The 26,821-nt window shown below is 39.3% G+C and overlaps 1 protein-coding gene across 3 annotated transcripts; it reads right to left on the bottom strand.

The window, feature by feature from the left end:
• Positions 1-1,801: 1,801 nt before the first annotated feature.
• Positions 1,802-26,485, bottom strand: LOC120550736 (poly(ADP-ribose) glycohydrolase). Of its 3 annotated transcripts, none has more exons than XM_039787506.1 (18): positions 26,343-26,485; positions 23,956-24,083; positions 23,761-23,849; positions 22,924-23,672; positions 22,236-22,358; positions 21,681-21,767; positions 21,352-21,426; positions 17,881-17,973; positions 16,702-16,856; positions 14,428-14,507; positions 14,280-14,340; positions 14,030-14,105; positions 12,626-12,773; positions 8,583-8,661; positions 6,122-6,230; positions 4,185-4,290; positions 3,032-3,160; positions 1,802-2,754 (listed from the first exon to the last, which is right to left on the bottom strand). In XM_039787506.1, the coding sequence occupies exons 1-18, from the start codon at positions 26,403-26,405 to the stop codon at positions 2,579-2,581; spliced, it is 2,526 nt and encodes an 841-aa protein (XP_039643440.1). In that variant the 5' UTR covers positions 26,406-26,485; the 3' UTR covers positions 1,802-2,578. The 3 variants fall into 3 exon arrangements, with proteins under 3 accessions (XP_039643440.1, XP_039643443.1, XP_039643441.1); XM_039787509.1 differs by having other exon boundaries at positions 23,956-24,048; positions 26,343-26,359; XM_039787507.1 differs by lacking the exon at positions 26,343-26,485 and having other exon boundaries at positions 23,956-24,554.
• Positions 26,486-26,821: the final 336 nt, after the last annotated feature.

Below are 26,821 nucleotides of genomic sequence, written 5' to 3'. Positions count from 1 at the left end.
ATCAAACATATCAATATTCATCTGATAATCCCTTTAATCTGTGGCCAAGAGATCCTGGCATAACTCCTCCAAACACCACAGAGAGTTTCCACTAATGATCAAAAATGATAAGGAAACATGAAGTAAATAGCTTATGATGAATTTAAATAGGCCTCCCCATTTATAATACAGCACCCTACATTATCAGAGCTGACCTTCTTGGATGGAAACAAAGCAAAAGTGTAAAGATTATACATCAATGTCATTCCAGCTTCAAAAAGAATCTAATGATTAACTGTTTGATGCATTTTATGTTCTCTGGGGTCCATTGATAATTTATACAACAGACTCAAGAATACATGGCGTGTACTGTAGCGCTTTTAGTGTATAATTACTCAATTCAAATGTAGGAGTGCACTGTACCTAAAAAAAGTACCTGTTAAAGGTTGCTTGAACCCCTGATTCACCACATCAAACGTTAACTCAAACCCCGATTTGCCACTAAAGCAGTTGACTGCTGCTCTTTCTAATTAATGCTTCAACACAATGCTCACAAATCAGAAACAATCTTCCTGGATGCCAAAAATAAATTTTACAATACCAACTAGATGTATCTTTGTTACAATTGAAGTGTAGCATTTGTCATTTGGGTAAATGTTTTGCCCACTAACAAACAAAACAAAGTAGTTTATCCAACTACCGCTCTACGCTGAGCTTATAAAATTCAAAGTGTTATCTGCAAACGGCATTATTTATCTAACTGTTCCACCCTAAACTGCAGTATAGTCATGTTTCAAAGTGTGATCATGTTTAAGAGACTAAACACTGTTCATGACTTTATGACAGATGGTATCCAAAAAGGTCAAAGACACACATGGGGCTTACTGCAGAGGGATCAATCCAGTAGGATACCCCTGTGTGTCTATGATGGATCCCATTAGGAGAGACACCACCAAAGGCTTTTTTTGAACTCAGCAAGCTACAAAGAGAGACCCACCTACTTCAAGCCCTGATTCCATGAAGGCACCAAACTCCCCCTTATAATTTCACTTACAGTATACAGGGTCCCAGGAGTCTATTTAGTGAGGGGACAAAAATAATTTAACATTCAACTAAAAGTATTTAGTCAATAAACTCCTGCTAACTGGGTAATCTGTAAATTGACAGATAACATCTTATTAGACTGTAACTAAATAATCACACAATGAGAAAAAGTCACAACACGCATCACTGAAATACCAAACATTGTGTCAATAATCTACTAACCGTAAGTGGCTAAAAACATTCAATCAGTTTAAAACAGGGTATTAGTATACATATCAACTTCAATTTTTTATGTTGTAAACCCAGTGTCATATGTGAAATTGTATTGTGTGCCCAAGATCATTTTTACATGTCTACAAATACCACAATATCAAACCTAAATACAAAGTGCCAAAGGTCTAACCTCTGAATATTGCGTCAAGCAGCTTCCTCTTGATGCAAATGAAGCAGTGTTTCATCTGACAGACAGAGAAATCAGCCAGGAGCCCCACTGCCTGGCTCTCGCCTCTGACTGGATGTTCTATGATCTACTCTTTACTTAATGAGGTGTCATGTACAGTTTATATATAAGGTATGACCTTATTAAACTGTGAGTGAAAGGATGAAGCAATAGCTGGGGGAAGATAAATGGCAAGGCTGTATAGAAACTCATTTGCCTTTAACATTCATGGGACAAGAGGGCCTCATTCGGATTGTTCAGAGATGTATTACTGACATTTGTGTCTCTATTCAAATGGTGCTTCAGAATAAAACATAGCCAATATTAATAATTTGAAGATTACATTTACTTTAAAGTGATTTTATTTAGGCCGTTTGAAAAAAATCTCACTTTTCATTCAAGTGCAGCTATACAGCAATTATTAAGAAAGCCTACAAATAACAGATTCACACTCATGAGTTGTAAAATACAGAAACAAACCAATCAAATTAATATTTTAAGTGCAACTGGGTTCTTTGGAGTGTCTATCACATTCAGCAAAAAACCCAAAAATGTATTGATTTTTCTAGAATTCTGCTGTAAATGCAGAAGGTAAGACATTATTTCCCAAAGAGCAAGGCTGCTCTTTAAATCAAACCAATTTCCTGAGAACACTCCAAGCTTTCCAAAACCCCATTCTTGTTATTCTTTTCCTTTAAATTGATTTCTGACAGCCAATTCAATTAGGTGGGATATGTGTGGGTGTAAAAAAAGGCAACATGACAAACTCAGAAGATGGATGGCAACCTTTGCTTCACCATTAAAATCACAATTGTGTCGTATTGAAGCTCAATGGATCGGCGTATTACCAGCAGCAGCAAAATGAACACAGTGCCATAAAGGGTCATAACTAATCACCCCTTGCAGTTCAGTTGTGTGTGAAAAGGATCTGCATGCTAGATTGTCCTTTTTCAGCTGCCAGTGGTGGAGACCACATTTGGTATATCGACCACTGTTAATCAAAAGTTTGTCTTATGAAGAAGAAGAAAAAAAAGCTTAAGGCAGACGGAGAATGTTTTAACTCTCTTTGTTTCGTTTTCAGAAGATAAGGCACGGTGACTCATCAGCCACCTGACCTTAACGGCAGTCTGCGGGGACGTGATGTCTGGCCGAGCCCCTGTCGGAGTCATCTGGCGCCAGGGAGGAGCTGACCTGTTGGTAGATGAAGGAGTAGAGGCTGACGTCAGGGCGCCGGCCAAGGCAGCTCTTGCACACTGAGCTGTAGTACTGCCCCAGGAGATCATACACCTCCCCTACGACGGAGACAAGGAGATTGTATAGGTTATCTAGTCTCTAGAGTGGACTTGTATCACAGCAAGCAAAATGTAGAGTTTCCAGTAAGTTTTCAGGGATAAGAATTAGCCATATCATATCATGATATCACATTGTTTACAATAAAATCCTGAGAGGAAATATTCCAAAACATAATAATCAATGTCATTATTTCATTACCACATCCTTAGCAGTGACTATAAAAGAGTACACAGTTGCATATAAACAGGGAGCAGGCTGGGTTGTTGTTTTCCTTACCGACACTGATCTTCCTCTGAGTTAGGAAAGAGTGCATCTTGTGGACATCTGTCATGAGCTGGCTGTCACCAAAGGTAAAATAGGCCACATCTCGGCCCGCCTCAGCAGCTGCCAGCATCTGGAGCAGAGCTGGAGGAAAAGAAGCCTGTGTTAAACCTTAACAGTAAAAGTCTTTTTTTGCAGGTTTGTTTACACATTCTTATTTTCTTACTTGTAAAAATACAGAAAAGTTTAAATAAACAGAAGTCTAAAGAGTCATCCAGTAGCTGATGTTACCATTTATTCTGTGGCATGTACAGTAAAAGGCAAGTACTGTTATCGGGGAATAGGTCTCACCCCCAGAGAACTCTGGATTAGTTACAAAGAGAGTCCAGATCTGGCCCCGGAGAGATGTGAATATTTTAAGAGACTGGAAATATATCTGCTGATTAATGAAGGTTGGAACAGTGGCAAGTTAACAAGCATAACTGAATCAACATTTTCAGAAGAGAGCTAAGCAGAATATACCTACACTTCAGCAGTATCTCTCCCCTGCTCTGTTTCAACTGCTTTTCCCAAGAATTGTCTGACAATTAAAAAATAGGTGGCTATCTGAGGCCACAGACGGAAAACCCAGGAAGAGAACAGCATCTAAATTACAAAGCTCTTCCCAGAAGGCATGTCATTAAGCAGACAGTAGGTGATTGTGCCTATGGGGGACTGTACCTTGCTACAGCTAATTAACAAATATATGTATAGTTTGCAAGCACAGCGGCTCTAAGTCAGGTAGAAAGTATGAAGCATGAAGCAGAGCTACTACTGCAAACAGTAAGCATAAACTCTTCTGGAGCTCCCTGCTCAGTGACAATGAGGCTGAGACAGAATGCTGTGACGGATTGATGGACTTGAGCAAGCGATCAATTTCACTATTAATGAAACATATTAACTGTGTCATTTGATCAATAGAAGGAAGGCGACGAATAGGCCTTAACTAAATGAACGCATTCCCGGAAGACAAATGAATGCCGACGCTGATCTACTGGAGCTTTTAAAGCTGAAATGTATTCCGTTATATCCAGTAGGAGAGTCTGCTTAGACTGCCAAGTGCACAAAGATGATCTGAGCACATTTTCTTCACAAGATCTACTGTCGGGGATGTTACGTCAGTGCTTACCTTTCAGACGTGTGTCACCTCCAAAAACCCCACAGCCCCAATTCCCTGTAGCAACTGCAGCAAGGTTTATGCTTTGTTCTTCAGGGCGAGCAAAGCCACAGTAGGCCTAAATGAAGACATAGAGCAATAGGGAAGATCAACAATATTAGGAAAGGAAATGTAAACACAAAGAAATTCGATATAAGTGTTCTGTAACAACATTTGCTGTGTCAAAATCATTCACTATTATTGACATAGTAAAAAAGTAAACTTATAAACTTATAGTTTAGTCTATAGTGAGCACTACATTGAGATTGTATACGCCTATGAATGATTATCATTACGTAGTGTCAAACAACTGTTATTCAAAAGGCAAAGAATTGCACTATGGGATTTTTGCAAAAAGTATTATGCAAGCTGTGAACACTGCATATTTGTTCACTTGTGGAAATTTGTGAGGGCTCAAATAAAGTGGCAGAATATAAATATAATATAAAGCACTAGGTAGCAAATAGGGACTGATTTCAGATATGGCCATTATCTCATTGTCATCAAAACTGTGAATGCACCAGTTTTTTTGGGGGTGACATTACATCAAGTCATTAGCCAGACGAGGCAGAGCTGTTCGAGTACTGTAAGTGGAGAATGATATGTAATTTGGTACAAAAAGGCAGAATCAGCTCTGTTGAGCCTCAGGTCTTGGGATCACCTTATTGTTCCAGATCACTTGTATGTTTTATAAGAACCAGGCCTACATAACGTCTCCATAATATCAAACATAAATGGAAAGCAGCAAAGGCATTCCATTTGCCTGCAGGCCTGGGCAGGCAACATAATTCAATGCATTAACACATAGAAATTGGTTGGCCTGGCTGAACATACATTTTTAACATTATGTCATTTGGCAACATCTCATTTCACACCTATTCTCTCAATTCAATGGCCATTGGTGTGAAATTGCCGCGGGTTTGACATATTAATAATTGCACTGACCAGAGGATTTGACATGACAACATGTCAGGTGAGATGTACGTATGTCACATAGGAAATTATTTCCAAAAGCTGGAGGTGTTAAATGAAAGATCTGAAGGGTCTCTGGACATTTTTCACATTGGAAATTAAGTGAATAGTGAAAATTAATTGTGAACGCCCACCCTCCCCCTGACCAGTCATAAATTATTTCTGTGAAAGGGCAGATGTGACAGTTAGCTGAACAATAACCGAAACAGGATTGATCTATACGTTGGTGCATTCTTCACACACTTGTCAGAGCTGTCAAATGCCTTTCATGCTTTCTGACTTGACAACATCAACATCTTTATTTTCTATTACAAATGGCCATCTCTGACTGGGAATATAGCACACATGGAAGGATTCCTATTTAAATTAAATCTGTGATGTATATGAAATAATTGTGATTGATCGCCCTGAGGTCAATTATGTTCATTAAAATGAATTCTAGGCCTAATGGACAGTGTAATGAATAAGCTAAAGCTTGTTCTCTATATGACAATCAATCAGTCTTATCTATAATTCTTTACCTAGAATAAAGTAAACATGGGTCAATGTCATCTCAGCTGACATTTGCTATGAGACTGTTTACCAATTATCAACCAAATGGATTGGCACTAAAGTCATTAAATCAATGTCAAATTAAAAGTGTCAAATAAAGTTAAAAACCCAACATTACTGCAGTCATACACTGTTAAAAAACACGACTATGTAATACCAAAGTTTAACATCAAAGAGCAGTGGTATATTGCCTCTACACTTCCACTGCCATAAATTATACAAACTGTGCACACTTTGTCTACAAAACAAAAAAAGCACTTACAGCAGCACTCCCCTAATAGTTCCTAGTATGCACAACCCAGTATTTATGGTTTGTTAACAAAAGGACAAGAAAAACAATCAAAGAAAGCAGGCAGAAAATACAGATGATAAAAATAAAAGACAACCTTGTTGAGTTCTCTGTTAAGTCTCTCTGGGCGAAACTGTTCAAGAAAGTTCTTGAACTGCTGAGCATCAATGGCCACAATCTCAGTGCATCTTCTCTGCCAGCCATCACTGAAACAAGTCAAAGAAATGGTTTTGTACCATATCTCGTACAACAAAACAACCGGGCTTTAAGGGGTGATAGAATGCAAAACTGATTTTACCTTGTCATAGTTGAATAATGACAGTTTAGTGGGTAACTAGGACATACATAGAACCTCTAAATCCCATTGACACCTCTTTTCTCTGCAAATCTCACTATTTGAAACTGCCTCTGAAAACGGGCGAATCTCAACGAGCCCAATAGTTGACGTCAACTATTGCGGCTCCTCCTCATTTGGCTCTAGTCTCTCTTTGTCACGCCCCAACATTTGCATAGGCTACACAACTGACCTGAGATCAGTTAGTCTTCTGAATCTAGGTCGTGCAGATCTCAGAAATTGTATACATTGTTCATATGCTATTTTACCATTAAATTCACTTCTGAGACTTTTTTATGTGAGAAATCAACTATGTAGAGGTCAAATATGGGCCGTTTTACGAAAATTGATGTCTAATTGCAAATTTTGTCCGACTGTGTGTCGGAGTTCAGAGGCTGGTGCTGCCTGTGTAGCTGCCTCGCCGCCTGGCCTGTCTTCCTTCACAGACCCCGGCCTGCTGTGAGGTAGATGGAGCTCAGTCACGGCTGGCAACCCACAGCACTCCATACCCGCGCAGAGTCACCGTTTTGGGCGAATGGACTACGAAACGCCGCTGCTCTGACAGAGCTCCAGGGCCTCCAACTCCCCTCTTCCTGCTAGCTAAGCTAATGCCCGGTGTATGTGAGTGAGCGTGCGTGCAGCCACTTACACCAGCATTCTCTTACCACAGGTTCCAGTTACTCTTTTAATGTGTGTAATTATAATGTGTTGAGTTATTTAAACAAAACGATTGGGGGAAATAAACGCCGCTTGTCCGTGAGTCTCATTGATAGAGCCTGCGGCTGGATGGAGTGCTATCAATGAGAGCTAGCTAGCCTCCTCTTAAAATTCCTCTGGAATTACACAAAAAATTAATTAACTTGAAATCGGACACTCGTTGTTAGGTTTATAAGACATTTAGTTAGATGTTGTGTAAGTGGGGCGGACAAATTCAAACTGTAAATATACTCAAATTAAGGCGAAAAGGAAGCTAACTATCCATGATTTGTAGCTAGGATTGAAGGGACAGTCACAGCTAACGAAACACCTAGCTAGCTAGTCTTCACAAATATTAACTTGAAATCGGACACCGTTGTTAGGTTTATAAGACATACATAGCTATAGTTAGATGTTGTGTAAGTGGCATGACGAAATTCAAACTGTAAATCTACTCGAATTAAGGCGAAAAGGAAGCTAACTATCCGTGATTTGTAGCTAGAATTGAAGGGACAGTCACAGCTAACGAAACAATTTGTCTTCACAAATACTCATTAACTTGAAATCGGACACCGTTGTTAGCTTTATTACCTTTAGTTAGATTTTGTATAAGTGGCGTGACATGTGTGTAACATGTGGTAAGAGATTGCTGGTGTAACAAGCTCGCTGACGGCGCTCTCACTCTCACACAATGGGCCATTTAGCTAGCAGGAAGAGGGGAGTTGAAGGCCCTGGAGCTCTGTCAGGGCAACGGTGTTGGTAGTCCCTGCTGTGGGCTGCCAGCCGTGACGGAGCTCCAAGTACCTCATAGCAGGCCGGGGTCTGTGAAGTAAGGCAGGCCGGGCGGCGAGGCAGCACCAGCGGCTGAACTCTGACACACAGTCTTACCAAATTTGCAATTAGCCATCAATTTTCGTAAAACGGACAATATTTGAGCTTTATATAGTTGATTTCTCGCTTAAAAAAGTCTCAGAAGTGAAATTAATAACGAAACAGCCCGACAAACAATGTATAACTTTGCAGTGTCTGAAATATGAGGCCTGCTGCCGAGTCTCCCATGTGTTTCTATCTAGTTTGCTCAAACCAATCAGCGCGTAGCTCATTCTGAATATTCATTAGCATACCATATTTGGAAGAAAAACTCTTGTTCCAAATAGAGCCATATTCACAGGGTAGTTAAGGGCCTAATAAAATAGCATTCGGGCAATTTTCAGCCCAACCAATGTTACATACCCCATTAGGAGACCTTAAGGAACAGTGTAAAATACCCTATATAATCATTCTATCACCCCTTTTAGTCAAATTCAACCTCATGGTGGTACTATACTATAGTATCCAAAAGTCTATAGAATTCAACTTCTGGGGACCATAAATGTCTGTATAAAATTTTATGCAAACAAATAGTTGGACCGACCAAAGTTGCTCTCCATGCATGGCTAAAAATGATTGTAACGAAGGGGTTAAACAAAGCTTTTTGTTGTCATTTGAGGATATTAAGTTCTTTAAAGCCGCTAGGTGCAATACATACCTTGGAATCGTGTCCTGGTGGCTGCCATCCCACTGGTAGGTCTGACCATAGCCTGTGTATTTACTGTACTGCTGTGTACCTGGTAATAATAAACATTAGTCACACACTACTGCAAAGCATTAACACATTAATCTTGCTTTTTAAACATGGTCAGAATTCATAAAAAAAAAAAAAACGTCCAGTTGTATTTAGGTGACAAAGCAGGCAGGTAAGATTACACTGTGTTAAGAGGCACATTTAAACCAGTTTAGCCACAAATGCTAAATAAAAAATTTAAAGGTTTATGGTGTAATAATCCATGTAGGTAAAATCAATGTGTTTTTCATTCAGCAGAGATTTACAAACTTTGTTATGTCTGCCATTCATACTATAAGTGGTGGATAAATTATCTGAAAAGGCCAGATAACATACTGTAAAACCAAGAACAGCTTCTTAAAGAGCCATAAAAATATGTTGAAACATTCATTTGTATACAGACAATCAAATAAACAACATAAACAAATGATCTAAAACAGGTTACTCTTTAAAACATTTGCATAAACATCCAACAATAGAAATTGCTTTAAAAATCATTGTAATGACAAAGTGTTTTCAGTGGGTGTATCTGCAGAGATTCTGCCTGATGTGATTGGATGAAACAGGAGCAGCTGTCTCCTGACAAGAGGAAGGTCAAGTTATTACCCCCCTTGAAAAGACGTGAGAAGCAGCGACTGACCGCCAGCCCACAGGGGAACACTCAACACCAGTTAAAAGGGGAGCGGAGGGTGGGGAGGCAACAGCACAGTCAAAGAAATGAGGCCACAAATTAACTTCCCATTCATTAGCGCTCATTAGTACCTGGCTGTCGAAAGCACTCGCTGAGATGCTTCATGGTGCAAAGTGAATAAACCAAGTGATTAGTAGTAGGGCCTTGGTCAGCAGGTATTAGGAGGTGCACAACGGGGGGGAGGGAATCTCTAGAGCGCTCTCCACTTGACACAGACTTTTCACTAATAATCAGCCTGCCTCTCACTTTTTGAAGTAATAAGCACAATTACTGCCCGAATAAGAAACTTAACTTCCTAACGTAGTTCACCATTATGCCATTAAAACAAAATAGATGAGCAAAAAGCAGAATGGGCAATATAACACACCTAACATTATATTCACTTTGTGGTTGGCCAAGTCATACAACCACAGCAAAAGCATTTTATAATCCAACTACAGGCCACAAACACTAACATGGGAGCTAAATAAACATTTATTTACACTAAACTGAGAGTTCAACTTAGCACAAAAGTCTATGCGAAGTTGTATACTCTTCTGGTTCATAAGACTTCTTATTGTATACTCTTCTGGTTCATAAGACTTAACTGGCACAAATGGAAGATCACGGCACAGTAAATTATCTTCACTCAGAAGATAACAGAATCTCTTGCTAGTTTGTGCTATTCAATGCCACAGTGTTGAGTGTGGCAATCATTATGTAGGTATGTGATAAATATTATCCTTCTAGCTTTAAAGTTTGACTAAATGCATTACAACGTTGGATTAAAATAATAGTTAAATATTAAGAAAAATATAAGTTACTTTGAGAATATTTTAAAAATATTCTAGTGATTAGAAATTAGACACAGAAATGTAAAGCATGTGTTAGGTTTACTACAAGATGCCACAGACCGATGTTTGCGTAGCTGAAAATCTTAGACACTCCAGCCATAAAACAAGATAGCCTGGCACTTGTGTTAAGTATGCATACACCTGATCTTTACTGGTTCTCCAAGAATATCAAACTCTATGATCGACCGTATTTGCGTTTGAAAGGAACAACCTTCAGGAACAATATGAATTATGATTTAGATTTTTTTTATGCAATCTGCTTGTTTTGTAGTGTGAAGCAGATCAATATTGGCCAGAGAAAGATGTGTCTGGTTATTAGAAATGATTTCTACATAACAAATAGATTGCATAAAAATCAGCAGGTATATTTCACGATGTTCCTGAAGGTTGTTTCTTTCATGTGTAAATACATCAAAACAAAGTGTCCACAGAGTGTAAAAGGTCAGAGGCGCATCTCATTCCCACATCCAGGCAAAAGTGGGCAACTGAGGAGGTTTTACTACTATTACTGTCAAGGTCTGCATGTGAACAAACAACCCCCCCACCCCCCGCGCTGAGGCCGATGGTGCATTAACATGCTTTGTGGATGGTCCCATTTACTGATTTGGAAAGTCATTCTTTCAACTTCGGTCTGTACAAGAGCTTTAAGTCGTAATGTGGAAATAACATGGATGCTACAAAGAAGATGTAAACAACACCTTGATAGCGGTTTCTAGTATTTATTTATTAGTATATATCTTGCGATGTTAACGAAAGTAAAAACTAATTTGTGTATCCGCCCAGTGAAGCGGATCCGCTCCAAAATTCAGTGGGTTCTTCCTCGGCCCATCAGTTTCATGAATATTGGGCCAGTAGTTTTTCTGTAATACTGCTGACAGACAATCAACTAAACTAAGAAACCAACAAACAGAAGAACCAAGCTAAAAACATAATCTCCTTGGCGGAGGTATTAACATTTTTGTGCAGTCAAAAAATATCTCCTGCTTGCGTGAAGCTTGCACCACATTTTCTGGTCAGCACTGCCATCAATGAACCATATGACTCCTTAATACCGTATATACTTTCGACCGCCCTGATGGCAACCACATATCTAGCAATCAAGGAAAATTCAATTAGGCCTGGGCACTTTTGCAAATTTTAGTGCAGAGGTAAGATCCATTAGCTTCCCTACTGTATGCCAAGACGTATATCAAGGGGACATGCTTTACCACATGGCCACAATTCAGCTAAGGCTTGGACTTTGCTTTTACAACGGGGAACAAGAGATACGGGCAGGGTTTAATAAAGATGATGGAATGGAAGAGTCCATTAGCGAGCAGGTCTTGGGCAGGTCTTCCAGCTATAATTAATTCTGGGCCCCAGTAATAAAGTTAAGTGCCATAAGTGGAGGCAAGGGAGAGATGGCCGGCAAAAGTCTGAAGGTGACTCTGCCAAAGCGAGGAAACCTGATGCAGCGGTATGATTGCTGATCAGGAGGGCGGAGGTTCTGTTGCCCCCTTCCTGTTCTAACCCACTTGTTAATGCAATGTTGAGGCAGTCAGTCAATCTATTTATGGGTGGCAGATATTTGCGTTGTCACAGAGGTTTACGTCATGGACTTCATGCCAGAAGCTTGGGCTTAAATACATTTAACTGTTACAAGGCAAATAACTATCATTTGCTCTTACACACATCTATTTATTTCATTTTAGCCATAACATGTATGCAGACATGGTGTACTTGCAGCTGAATGGATTTATTTAAATAGAAGTAGTCATGACTTTTAGTAACCCAAATTTAAATGAGTTTTATTGTTGCAGAATGACATCTAGATTTGTGTAGGCTTCCGTCAGTTTTGATAACCTATTATTATAATAACATTACTTTTCTAACCTCTTCATCAAAGACAATCAAGCAGCTACGAAAGTCTAGACAAACAGTGTTCCACAGATTGGGGGAAAAAAAAGAAAAAACAGCCAGGAGGCATCAGCCTCCTGCTGGGGCTCCTGAAGTCTAGCTCTTGTTACTGGGTCTACTGGCCTGTCCCAGCCTTGTTTGTTGCAACCACTCAATGTTGAAGTACAGTCAGTGGAAATAACTCAACAGGAAGACACCAACAGAGCAATCAGGACAGACCAATCTACAACTCCCGACTGATGAGACTCTCCCCTTTGCAGCCAATCAAAAGGAACCGTGACAAGGACAGATACTGAAAACAGGGCAATTGCCACAAACATCCTTTAGCCTCTTGCTGAGCCCCAGTGGGGTAAATTGAAAGTGTGCATTTCATGCTGTGTGTGACTACAAGAAACACCTTCTGTCAAATTATAGGTTAAGCATGAGAAACATGAGCCCGGGGCATTATTGATCTGATCGGAATAACTGACTAAATCATGAATTATTGAATAGTAGGATTAATTCAGTGGAAATTATTTTTAAACATGGTGAGGTTTTTGATCACTGACCTGTGATGATCAGACATTCATTATGATCCAGGGCTTCAGTGAAGAGGCGAGAAACAATAAGCTCAGGGTTGATCAGAAAACGGATTTCCTCTTGGACTAAACCAGAACTGGTGACTCCTCCTCCCACAAACCGATTGGCAAAATCCACCTGCAAATCAAGACAGATGACTGATGATGAAGAAAGCACTTCGGAACATCGATGCCCTTACAGAATTGACTACATTTTGTAGTCAAGTGCACACATTTGTTTAACTATACATTTTGTTGTACTGTCAAATGTATACTTTCCTAAACTTGGACAACAGGAGGAAAACACATCATGAAAGGGTCTCAGCCCTTTTTATTTGTGACAGAATCCCTGACAAGCTGATTGGGAAAGGTGGCCTGAGGTGCTCGCATTACTCAGACATCTGTCCCCCATGTCAAAATGAGCTCTCCCCAGGGGCAGCACTTAGGTGTGCTGCTGCCAGTAGCAAATATCAAAACAAGAGAGCAGCCCTAGAGTCCAAAGTAAACATCTCCTTCCAGTCATAACATGTTGCTAAATTGACTGCTGACTGATGCCAGTGATATATCTTGCTGATTGTGTGCTTTTAAGGTTTGTGGGCAGATCTATGGGCGACACTGATTCTTATTTTTGGTCTGTTAGAAAATACGCATCTCATCGTTTCAGCTCAGGCACAGACGTGACAACTCATTGTTTCAGTCAGAAAACAGCCATGTGGAACATACAATGCAATTTCCGGACTGACAGTTGTTGCTCATTGGCTTAAAGACAGTCGAGACCAACCCCGTCACAACCCCTAAGAAGAGGCTGCAAAGGGGTGAGCAGCATTCTGAGAGCAGATCTCCCCAAACTGGTCACTCAACTCTGGGACAGCAAGCCAGCCTCCAAAGTCTGCTTTGACAGGCTGTCAACACTCCCTTCCCCCCTACCCCAGCAGAGCATCCATCAATCCGGGCCGCAGCGTGCCCCAGAGCTGGTCATGTGTGCACATCAACTGTCAGCTTGTGGCAACTGAAGGCAAACAAAATGTGAAAGGCAGAGCGGGCCATCCTGACAGTGTACAGGAAGCATGGCCGACACAGAGAGCAGAGGAGGCTCAGAGGCCATGACCCTAGTCCCAGCACACACTTCCTCCGACGTGTCACGGGCTCCCTCAAAGGCCTTTTCAGCAGTAGTAAGCATTCTGGGTGAAAGACTCCAGAATGTGGTGGCTCAGTGACTGACTACAACAGAGGGAAAAGAGGATGGGAACCAAGCACAAAGTGGAGTATCTCTTAAACTAAAAGCTCCTTCAGGCAAAAGAGTAGGATTCTGCAAGGTTAAGCCCCTCTCACACTATAATTTTGTCTATCCACAAGTGCACATTACTGGTGTACTTCTCCTCCTCTGTGGCTTACCTGAAGCATTCCATAACCATCATCCTCAATGGTCCCTTCACAAGTAATGTGGAGGTTTGTGAGCCGAGTCTGTGAGCTGAAACACAAAGAATGAATGATGTTTTCCAGTTATCGACTACAGTTGGGACAATGGATCCTTGCTTGCTTCCCAACTGTCTACTGGATTTAGCAAGCTGCAGGGATTATGGCAGACACAATTGACATAGTACTACTACTACGTTTCTTTGATTACAGTGTCAATACACTACACCTTTTCCAATTCAGAGGTTTATCCAAGCTTTTCCGTGTGAATGTCACAAGTCCAGTAGGCTCTGAAAAACAAAAAAGGGAAGTAAGAAATATTCAGTATTGTATTGTACTTTACATCAGTAACTGAAAATGATAATCTGAACACCTACTTTGCTCAGTCAAACTTTTAAAATAGCACATCAGGGTTTTCAGTTTCTCAATCTTCCTTGAAGAGGGCCCCTCAAACAGCCTGAAGGCAAGAAGAGATTATGGATTTAATTTAGTTATTGACTATTGACTCTAAACATGAAGCACACTTTTTAAGCAAGCAGGTTGAACATTGCATCACAGCCAACCACCAACTCTTTCAGTCCGCCAACAGTTAAACAACTGCAGCCAAGACCAGGAAAAAAAAAAAAGACTCTCCAGTGACGTTGAGACACAAGACCTCCACTTTAGCCATGTGAGTTCAGTCATGCTTTAACTTTTGATATGAATTGGTTCATCTCTCACTCAGCTTCCCTTTCAGTCACTAGCCGATTATGTAGGAGTTCCTTCGCTGTTAGGACAATGAAGTTGCCCTAGGCTCGCCATCACAGAGTCGGACTCGTGTGCCACTTCACAGCACTCACAAAAAAGGAACAGAGAGGGAAACAGGGCTCCCTCCTTGTGGGTACATTAAGAAGCCCTGTGTGCATTTTAAGCATCAGAGTCCTCAGGAGGTAAAAGGTCAATCCCCCTGAAAAATAACACACAAACGCGCACACACACACAAAGCTGCTAGTAGTGAGGGGCAGTGGGCGGGTTCAAATCATGGATGTATTGGTTCAAATGCACTTTTAACATTAAGCCCCCCATCTCCGTCTCGAGCAGGCTCTATAAAGAATCCCTCAGCCTGCCTCACATGCCACAATAAAGAGAACGGAATTTCATGTGAGTGAAATGAAATAACGACAAAAGCTCGATGCACTGAGAGCACTTCAGGGCCTGAGAAACTCATTCATCCAAGTCAGCTCCTGCAATTTTTGTCAGTGTGGCCCTTAGAAACAATCGTGGGTCATGTAGTCCTCAGGGCAAATAAGCTAGACACTAGTGAGAGTGGGCTTTTAGTAACAAAGTGCAATATGGTCTTTAGGGAATAGAGAATTAATACACAATTATATAACATCAATATACCCCCCACAGATGTGAAAAAAAACTATGATGTAACTCAGGAAAGGGGTATAAGTGACTACAGTATGTGCAACATAGAAAACATTTATCAAAAAACAGGGAAATCCAGTCTGAAAGCACTGTTTGAGCTAAATGCATTTCATGGTATAATAATAAAGTTTGCTTCTGAAGAATACTTTGAATGACAGAGCCAACAATCAATCAAGCCAAGAAAAAACAAATAAACAGTCTTAATATTAAGCTTTATCTCAATGCAAATAAGAAGTCTGCATTGAGATAAAAGAAGACCTGAAGACAGACTGTTTTTGTTTTTTGTCTACCTATTTCTGTGAAAACAAAAATGCAGGAAAAAAAAGAGCTTGAAACTGACATATCTTCATCAAAAGTAATACAATTAAAATAAATAAAATAATTGTCTTAGCTGCATTGTGGCCATGGTGATAAACATTTTTGATAAAAAAATAAATAATTTAAAGCTGGCTCGCACCAAATTGGTTTTCAGGACAATTTTTAGCAGCAGTCTAAAAAGATGACACTGGCTTTCCTTTCAAATCAAAGCAAAACCTTTATGTGAATGAAATGCTGATGCAATTGAACTCTGTTACAGCCTTCTGCAAACATAGCCAATGGCTTTCTCCATTGTCAAAAGCAGCCATCTGAGTCAATGTTAATCTAATTCCCGCCTCCATTTAGGTAATTACACTGTGATGCCAACAGAGATGGAGGACATGACTGAGCAGTGACCTGCAGACTGTTTTTGCATTACACCACCCAGACGATCTCCACAGTGAAAGCTTGCAGGGATTAAAGAAGAGACCCTCCTGTCCTCTTTGTCATATTTGATGCTTTTGAAGGACAAGGTTTGGCTCTGAACTACACATAAAGAAAAGAAGAAAGACAGAATGACCAACAAATAGTATTGTAGTGTATAGTTCTGGTAAATATTGCTGGCTAAAGGAAACATCTGCCCCGTGCTTAAAATGTCATTACACATTTAAAAAAGTAAAATCTTTCAGATCAGTGGAAATACATCAGTGATCACTGTCTCTGATCAATATACTCCAGTTATAAGAGGTTTGCTAATGTGTAACTAAATATACGCACAATGTAAATGTTTGTTTTGACACCCATCTGGGGGATAAATTGATTAATGAGGAAAACATATACAGAAGCACCCCCTGATGGAAATGAAACTAAACTAGTTGTCACAGCAGCATAATTTACAACTAGATTATTTAACCATATATGAAACTATCACATCCCTGTATTACCTGAAGAAGTTGATGTCTGGGTAGTTGCAGTACTCAGTCCTTCTGGAGTTGCGTCGGGGGAAGGTGCAGAAGAAGGCGTTGGCGAGCAGACATGCCACCTGCTCCTGAGACATGGTGATGGAGTGGTTCATGCCTCTCTTGAGGAGGGGTATCGGCTAGAGGAGGAACAGAGGTACAACTGAGGAAGGTCAAAATTATTTGTTTTGTCAATTTGCCAAACGAGACATTGACGTATGTTGCAGAAATATACTAATTTAAAACCCCTCCTTGCTTCTTGAATCAGCAATCATAATCACAATCAACGTCCATCTTTGCTCACAAGAGATCCATACTCCCAATAAGGCTATGGGTTAATACATGAACAGTGCATCTGTGTAAGCAATTCTGCAATGACAATGGGGAGACCCTGCATTAGGACTATAGACAAACAGGAAAAATGACATTGTTTGGCTACAAGTTGCACAGCCAAAATGTTTGAATTACCCATTTAAGAACAACACAGCAATGCAAATATATGATGGATTTAATTCAAACGCTGTTGAACAGGTTTTTATGTTGTAGTAGATCTGCAATGTAAGAGCACATTCAGTTTACTTTAGTATTGATATCATCATCATCTAATCACCTCAAACACAGACCACAGTTTTCAACAGATTAAATAGAATTTTGGAACGATTTTAAACTAGCTAATCAATTTTCTATCCATTAAAAAACATCCTATTAGAAAAAATATTATAGGGGACAGAAATCAACTCTGACACTGCAACACACAACACAACTTTCTATGCTACTCACATGTAGACTGATGTTTAATTTTGATGGCCTACTACTGAGTTTGCTACACTCATTACTAAATGCTGTTTGCTGATGATGATGACGATGATGATGATGTTGTTGATGATGATGTTTTTACTTGTGTGGGACACTGAGTGTTAAATTAATCAAACTAGAAATAAAAATGAATACACAAAACACCTGTTAATGAGACTTTTTCGGCTGCAAACACACATTGCTCTTCATCATCCACACGCCAAAGACAATGACCAAGATGACTATAAAACACTGGACAAATGACCATCAATAGCTACATGCCTTGACCTCATCATTTCACAATATATTTGCCATGTCGTGAGCTACTACGTCACAGACGTGTGTCTGTTGGTTAGTGATGGCGGTTACCTTGGTACAGAGCTCAGATGCTCTCAGTGCTAATTGCACCATGTCTGGCAGCAGGGAGTCAAACAGATGTTCAGCAGCATCAGGCTCCAGGACCTTGGAGAGAGCAAGAGATCGGTTTATGTTTGTTGTTTTGCCACAAAACTCAGCTGTGACATTATTAGCTGTTTTGGTTGATTAAGACAGAGGACATCAAATTAACAGTTCTGATCCATGTCAAAATAATGTGGCTTTATGTAAAACTTTATGGAGAACCAAAGATGAATTAAATATAATCAATACAGAACATCAAATGGCAATACCCTCTTTTTGAAGAAAAATGAGTACAACCACACTATCCAACCTACAATACTGTGTACGCAGATGCAAAACAGCTCGTGGATAATGAAAACCTAAATAACTGACTATTACCATATATTGGATTGAAATATATGGCTTCATATCATTAAAATCTGGCTTTAGCTGGATAGTTTGTCATTAAAAATATCACCAGAAACAAATATCAAAGTAACATACCAAATCATCCATGACTTCTAACACTGCTTAAGTGCAGTAATGTATCTGCTACCCGTTTTTACACCCATATTGGCAACTAAATGTCAGAATGATCAATCACAGGGCAATTTCATCAAGGTTGCACGGCCATGCCAGCTGATTAAACAGTCTTCCTGGAAGAGATGCAAATGACCAAGTGTTTGAAATAGAAAGGACAGAGTGTTCCCAGGACAAGGAGCCTTGACTTGTGATTTAGCAAAGGACATTTAATATTATGGCAAAGAAAGCCTGACTAAACACTGTCATAACTAATGACCTGGTTGACATCATAAACTGCTCCTATGGGCATAATAAATGAAGGCAGTTGACAGTGCGAGAAGGTGGATATAGCTGAGGTACTATAAGCCAAGCTCTTTAAATCAGCAGAAGACAGTGCATCAAATCAACTGAACTAACACTGTGGATGACTTGATACAGGTCTGTACATCACACTAAACTGACAAAGTAATCAAGCAAGATGCAGGGTGTGGGCAGTGAGAAACAGAACTCCCATTCAGATTTAACACAACTCCTGATGCTCCTGTTCCTATTCCCCACAGATCTGAGCAATAAAGCAATCCGCTTGACTGCGTCTGTGGACGTGTGACCATGTAAAAATAAAACACTTGTGTGCTCATAACCGTAAATACAACACTGGGTAGGCTGTAGAAAGAGAAATTGACAAAAATCAATGCTGTCCGTCAACAGCTTTTCAGTTATTCATAAGGTGTGCGTGAACAGATGAATATTCAATGAGGGTGCCTGGCCCGTCACTCTATGCCATTCATGTCTACTTTTTTCTGACATTCAGAATAAGCCTGCTCCAATGTCTCCAATCTAGCATCTCCAATGGAAAAGTAACAAAGTGAAAAAAGGGGTACATTGCATTGCATTCTTTACCATTCCGCATGTTGCTTGTGTTGCAATGGAAATAAATTAAAGATGTAGGATCCTCTGCGATTGGTTTTTAAAATGAAATGTGTTTAACACCAACAGGGCTCTATGAGCTGCTTTCTATAAATGTATTAAAGACACTGTACATGTAGCCTAATTGCTACTGCCCCTTCTGCATATTCAACTATTAAAACACAGATTTATTACTCAGTCAAGCTGTGAATAAATTCTGTAAGGGACAGAAGCAATAAACAGTCTATGTTAAGAGGAACTGTGTGTGTCAACTTTGCAATAATATAGAGCATAAATAAAGCAAATGTATTTAGTGTGAGCTACAATGACATATGTGGATCTAAAAAAAAAAACTTTACAAGTTTTACAGTGTTTACTGAAGAACCAATCATCAGTGATTTCGACATGCCATCTTCACTTCAACAAAATGGTGTGATCAAATGTTTGATGTAATTAGCTACCGGTTTTGTGACAATTCACATAAAAATCCAACTCTAAATGTTATATATTTCATGGTACTGGGCATTTTGCAGTCAGACAAAATCAAATTTTGCCATCCCAGTAGACTTGTCACAATTCAAATCCAACCACAACAACAAAACTTGGCCTACGGCTGAAGCCTCTCAACATGTTCAGATTGTATCTAATAAAATTCCCATTTGAACATGATTTATGACATACATATGGCACACAATTGATCCAACAGTATAAGGCTGGAGTAAAGCATTGTCTGGGATGTAATGTCAGCCATTTTCATTTCTGACAAATTACTAAATATGACCTTTTGGCAAAAGATTAAATTATTTCTCTAGACTCCCACTTTGACTCTGAAGAACCTTCTACTGTGAGAAATCCATTACTGTTCTTGTACAAAATGACAGAGACACATTTGACAAACTGGCATTATAAAAAAAGCATTACTTGTACTGATATACCTGAAATGTGAGATTTCATGAAAACATGTAGCGAGGAATTCTAGACGATGGCGTGCACAGAACAGATTAAATAAAGCCTACTATTTGTCTAGTCTTACAGGCTCAAGATTTCTTATATCAACACTCATGTCACAACACGGTCCATCTCTCTAAATGGAATATTTCCAGCCCCTTGAGCCAGGGAGTAGTATAGCCCTCCCTGGTTCTCTACAAAGGATGACGCAGAGCGCATCAAGACAAAAGATGATGGATGGCCTCCAAATCAGGCTGGAGAAGACACTGTCAACTCTGAGCAACAACCAATACACTAACAGTGCTTTGGCCATCATGATGCAACTCGGGCCTATTTTACCCTTGGCCTGTAAAGAAAATGACTTAGCCAACAGTACAATAAATAAATAAAATCACAACACCTTTGAAGATACAACCTTATAATCTATGCCTCAGAACTCCAGACAGACAGATATTTAAACAGCCCAAGAAGATAAATACAAATTAATCACATTCTATCAACTATGAGCAAGTATTGTGGCTTTATTAATGTAATGCACAAATCTTTTCACACATCCTATTAAAACTTTAAAAATATGTTTTTCAACTCTCAGTTATACTTTATAAATTCATAACTAGGGTTTTCAAGTAGTAGAGAAACAAACACAAGAAAAATGGCTGCATAGTTGGCCTATCTATCTATATTGATTCACAATGCCACTTAAATACTGGTTATACCAGGCTAAATCTAATCTGGTGTCAAATGAAACTTCTGTATCACTGTGTCTTCCACAAACTGAAGACATTATCCTCACTAACTAATGAGACATTTGTACTTTCTTTGACCCGAGCTCTGTGAGAAGCACCAACACTGGTTTATGATGCCTTCTGTTGGGCAATTAAGTATCATGATTGGACAGTTGATGTTTCATTAATCCACAGCTAACCCTCTAACATCTCCAACATGTGTGTCCATCTGTGTCTACATGTCTGCATGCCAGTATTAATTCAATCACTCTGCCAAACCATGATTTTTGAGAACAAAGAAACTTAATTCACAACTGGGTTCAGTGATGATTGTAAAAAGATCATTAATCGTATTCTTTACCTTAGTGCAGTACAAACGTAATGCGGTGAAGTCCCATTTCTTGGCCTGTGAGGCATTGTATTTCAATATTGCATTCTGTAACAAACAAATACATTTATATAAAAAAATTCAGAAGCAACATGAATCTGAATGGCCATCTTAAGTCGGAATTACTTTTTGTGTATTAAAACAACAAATAGTCAAAATAGCAACATTCTGTGAGACTGCGTGCCTCTCAGTTTCTGAGCCAATGACGCCATCTTATGGCATAGTATGGTAACAACAACTATAGTGCACTGTGCCCCTTGTTTTATGAAGTCAAAGAAATAGGACACAGATGTAAAACTTGCCTGCAGTTCGTGCGGACTTGTAAATGTGTTGTTTAAAGTTTCCTTAATCAGCTCCCACCGACTCCTCTTCTGCAGTTCAAGTGTTTCCTGTGGAAACACAAATTATATTAGGTCTCTGTAGGAGTAACTCAGTTTAGCTTTTCATATGCAAAGAATAACACTGTGTCGTCGTGCCTGTTTCTTACAGTGATTTCATGAATTAATGAAATAATACAGGTTTTATTCATGCACATTCACATTTGAGACATGAAAAGTGAATGTGGATGGATAAGCCTCCTAACTTCTAGAAACTCTTGACAGTCTTACCTAAAGTGATATTTCAATACAGTTAAAGTTAAATTTCACAGTGCTCATCCTATCATCCTCATTGGTAGCAATAATAGAGTGATATGGCTTCAGGCTGTTTGCATGACCCATATTCAACCACTGGTGTAAAACCAGTGCAATTAAAAGCAGTCTAGCGCATATTTTAATGTGCCATATATCTTTTTAACATAATCCATTACTACACCTTGTTTTTTATACTGACAGGTCTATAAACACTTGGACCATCACCTCATCCTGTACAGGAAACAGGTTCCAACTGGAACAGGGCATCTTGACATGGACATCATCCCAGGTATCATTAAACTTAGCCGGATATGGAACAGGAACTTTACCATTCTGAAGAAAGTCTGTCTGTCAATGGGAGTGAATGAAAACAAATGGTATTAGAAAATGGGGTGGCTTGTGGCTCGGAGGTAGAATGATCTCCCCATATCAAAGCCACATGTCAAAGTGTCCCTGAGCAAGACACTTAGCCCCAAGTTTCTCCCCAGATGCTATTAGCTGTCCACTGCTCCTAATACTTAGGATGGGTTAAAATGCAGAATTGAATATCCCTACATTGTACAGTGTGCATGTGAGGAGTAAGAATAAAGTTTGTTGTTGCTTGTTATGCAATACCTGTGTGTGTGTGTGTGTGTGTGTGTGTGTGTGTGTGTGTGTGTGTGTGTGTGTGTGTGTGTGTGTGTGTGTAAACTGAATTGTCCTATTGACAATAAAATATTGGTCCTTGAAAAACTTAAAAGAAAATTCATCATAGTAAAGCTCATGTTTTATATGTTAACACTTTGCCTTTGCATGCTTACAAATTATTCTGAAATAATTGGAAAACAAATATTATTGGCCAATTCAATTACTGTATGTTTCTATGATGTTGGAAGTGCTGTGTACAGTATTAAAAAGAAAGAATTGCTCAAACCTTTATCATCACAGTGTGCTGGCCAGGAACATCCTTTAGTGGAGGAAGCGGTCCACCACATTCAGGCATTCTCTTTAGTTCATTGATTGGCGTCCCCAGCCATTTGACATCAGGCTTGACCACAGCAGATGTAGTTTCATTGTCTGCATTTTGTTTCTTGGTAGACTTATCTGGCTTGCCCTGTCTCACATGTAAACCTGGTGATGATGTCCCTGAAAAGAAGTCTGTTATTTTGGTATTGTGTTTGACAGCGCTCTCTGAGCTTGCTGAACAGGTCTCTTCTTCTTCTGTCTCTAATCCACCATAATTGTGGGACAGTGTCTGCATGAGATCACTCTTTGCAGAATCCTTGGACGCTGGTGACACAGGATTGTCTTCATCCAGGTCTTGTGGGGTCAAAGGTTGGGTTTCTTCATCCGAGTCAGATACTTCAGCATTTTGGCAGTACAGATCCTGAGCTGAAGTGCTTTGAAAGCCACCATCATCGGCCATCTCTACATCCTCTTGGGTTTGGCACACTTCAGCTGTACATGTTTTTTTGGGGGGCTTAACCAACCATTGTTTAAGAGTATTTCGGAACTTCTGTTTCGGTCTGGCTCCGTTCTTTTGATAGTAACCTTTCGTCTTTACACCTCGCAATCCATCTGCTCCAGTCTTTGGCCGTATATCCATCTTTGTGTCTAGGTTTTTTTGCCTCCTTTCTTGATCTACTGTGTCATCATCTCTGCTCCAAATACATAAAGATGGGACTGCAGAAGAAGAAAATATTATAGTTTTACAAAGAGAGAGATACTAAAATGATGCCGCATACTGCAAGAAAAATGTTATCTAAATTACCTTGGAGAGATGATGAAGGGGACGTTGGGGCACTGATTTCAACACTGAATGTCTTTGCTAAAGGTCCAAAGTCTGTCAGCGCAGTAATTCTACAAAAGACGAAAGCAAGACATAAGACATGCCCTCATTATTTTTGAGACAGAGGTGAACATTGGAAGTTTAATTAACATGAAAAGACACAAAATGTATACTCACAACACAACTTGAGCGGACACCACGATTGAGGTGTTATTTGGTTTTGTCCAGACTTGTTTCCTGGGCAGTCCTTTCTTCAATAGTTGAGTAAATCTTAAAAGATGGTATGCAGCCATACATAACGCAATCTATTTCAAGAAAGCATAAGTTTGCCCGCCAGTGCTTTAGTTAACTTAGGGACGCCGTGTTGCTGTGACTGATTGACTAACGTTAGTGACGTTTCCTAACTAATAAGAGTTAGCTACGTACCTAATGATGCAGTAAAATGCTTTGTTTGTTTTGTCTTTTAATATTAATATTACTCCGACTTATGCATTTGGGTTAGTTGCTGTCCAACGATAGCTTGATAGACTGTCTAGAAAAGACTGTCAACCAACCACAGCTTATTAGCTAACGCTTAAATACTAGCGTTAACGACCATTTGGACTACAACCAAAAAGATCATCTAGAATAGCGTACACTGTAAGAACATTTGTTGGTATTCTGTTAATGTTAAAACGTACAATGGTAGTTCTAATTTCTAACTGTGCACTGAAACAATAACATTGCCGTAACACCAAAACACTTCCGCACTAAAATAACGCGATATTTCCTAAGCAATTCTCGTTACGGCTAAGAGAAAAACCGGTGTTATTATATACTGTCTATGGTTATTTTAGAAAGACGGAACCATAGAACATATGTTTTCTCTTGTAGATTAACTAAGAGCTTTTAGAATACTTTTCAATATGATGACTTATAATAATGATCGAAGTATACCGATTCTAACATATGAAAATATAAAAGAAGTATAAAATAAGTTTGTATATTGTAGATAGGCCTACACAAATGTCGTTTTTACTAACCTACTCCTATATTTTCTGCATATTTAAACGAAATAATACTATACAAAAATATGTAAAATTCGAAAAGCGTATCTATATGAATATGTAGGCTACCCTAATTACATTGAGTTTGAACTTGTTTTTTTTATTTCACCGGTTAGGTATATCTCTGTCATGTGATTTCCTTTTGAATATCGCCCGCTCGTTTTGTTTTTTGTGATATGTATTCTCCTGAATATGACGTTAATTTGAATTGCTTTTAATTGTGCCATAAAAAAAAAAACTTAGGTAGGCTATTCAGAAATTCTGATTTTGTTGGAAACTCTGTCTTTTTGTTTACAACACCGATGAACGGAGCTCCGTTCATCGGTGTTTAGAAATTTAGTGTAAGAAATTAATCACAAATTATTGTTTTTAGCAAACAAACTTAGATTTTATAAGACCAATCCTTTTTGAGTGAATCTAAAGCAAGTAGGCCTAACTGCAAACCTTGTCTAGGCTACTTCAAAAACTTAAATGGAGTTAGTTAAACATTTTCAAAACCGAAACAACCAAAAAACAACCAAACGGGAACGTTGTGTGGAGGTAACAGTGCAACCACAGGAGAACGTTTCAGTTGGTTGGTTCCCCTAACGTTTAGGGAACGTTATAACCATGAAGGAACGTTCCCTAAACGTTAGTTTTTGGTTTGGTTCGAACTAACCTTTAGAGAACCAAAAACTAACGTTCCCCAACGGTCCCTAAACGTTCTGTGTTAGTGGGGAGGAATGTCGAATGAATGAAGCAGAACCCACTTGGCGCCTAGTAAAGCAGGTAGGCCTATTATATAGGCTAGTAGGCTAAAGCAGGTATTGTTAACAGACCACCTACACAGCATAGCCCATGCCAAGGCTATATGTAATGTTAAATGGTCTCACACACAATTATAGTATGATCACCCCTTTGCATTTCTGTCTTGGAGACTTGCTGGGAAAGGGCAGCCTAAAGCACAAAAGACAAGTTTTGGTGGCAAGAACATAGCAGATGGAAGTTCCAAAAAAATTATTTTGTCTTTTTTTGTTTTGTGGCCTGTGAGGCCAGCCTGTATGCTGTAGTGCTTGAGTGGTTCTGGAGCTGCTGAATATCATGCGCAGACAAAACAGCTGATCTAGATCAAGAATAAGTTATAAGAATAGAAATTACAGTGTAGGCATTATGTAAGTTACAGCTTTTTACGCTTTGTAAGTGTATACGCAGTTACCTCTCAGTTCTGTTAGCATTACAATGGGTGGAAGAGGTGACAGCACATAAAATACTCATCTGCAGAGACTCAGTGCACTATCAAGTTTCAAAGCAGGATCAACCAGAAATCATCAAGACCTGGATATTGTTTACTAAGTCAAGGTTCGCCAATCAGGGTAAATAGGAATTCAAGAGAGTGGATAATTTAGCAAAGGAGGCGGTCAAGAAAGGAAATGTAGAAAACAATATTAAACTGTCGAACTCGGAGGGGAAAATTATGGAGGGACATATCCAAACAGTGGCAACAATATTGGAATAGTGCAGAAAAAGGGAGACACTTACATGCAATACAAAAAAAGTCGGACGAGTGAAAAACAGTGGGGCTAACCGAAAAGAGCAAGTCATTATCGGTAAATTGAGAATTGGTCACAGCCGATTGCACCTTTTATAACAGGAAAAGACCTAACTGGCACTGCAGTCAGTGTGAAAAAAAGGAAACAGTGGAGCATGTCTTTCATACAGGAAATATATAGGGCCTACAGGAACGAAGGGTAATGTTTTTGAGTTAGGACCAGTGGTAATCAGGATCAAAGATTGCCAAAGCGCACAATAAATCTAGCTTTAAAAAACTAATAAAGCAACATAAGGGTCCTAAGACCGTAACCATATGTTGTACTTTGTTTATGTATAGGAATATTGATATGTTAACAAAGATGTTGTAAGATTTAACTTTTCAATATTCTGTGTTTATGTATTTATTGTGATGTAGAGTACATGAGGAGGAATATGTATATTTATATTTGCAAGAAAAATAATACTAG

The sequence above is a fragment of the Perca fluviatilis genome, chromosome 21, assembly GCF_010015445.1.
Source record: "Perca fluviatilis chromosome 21, GENO_Pfluv_1.0, whole genome shotgun sequence".
NCBI lineage: Eukaryota > Metazoa > Chordata > Actinopteri > Perciformes > Percidae > Perca > Perca fluviatilis.
Note: the sequence above shows the minus strand (reverse complement) of the source record. Positions and strands in the feature narration are given on the sequence as shown.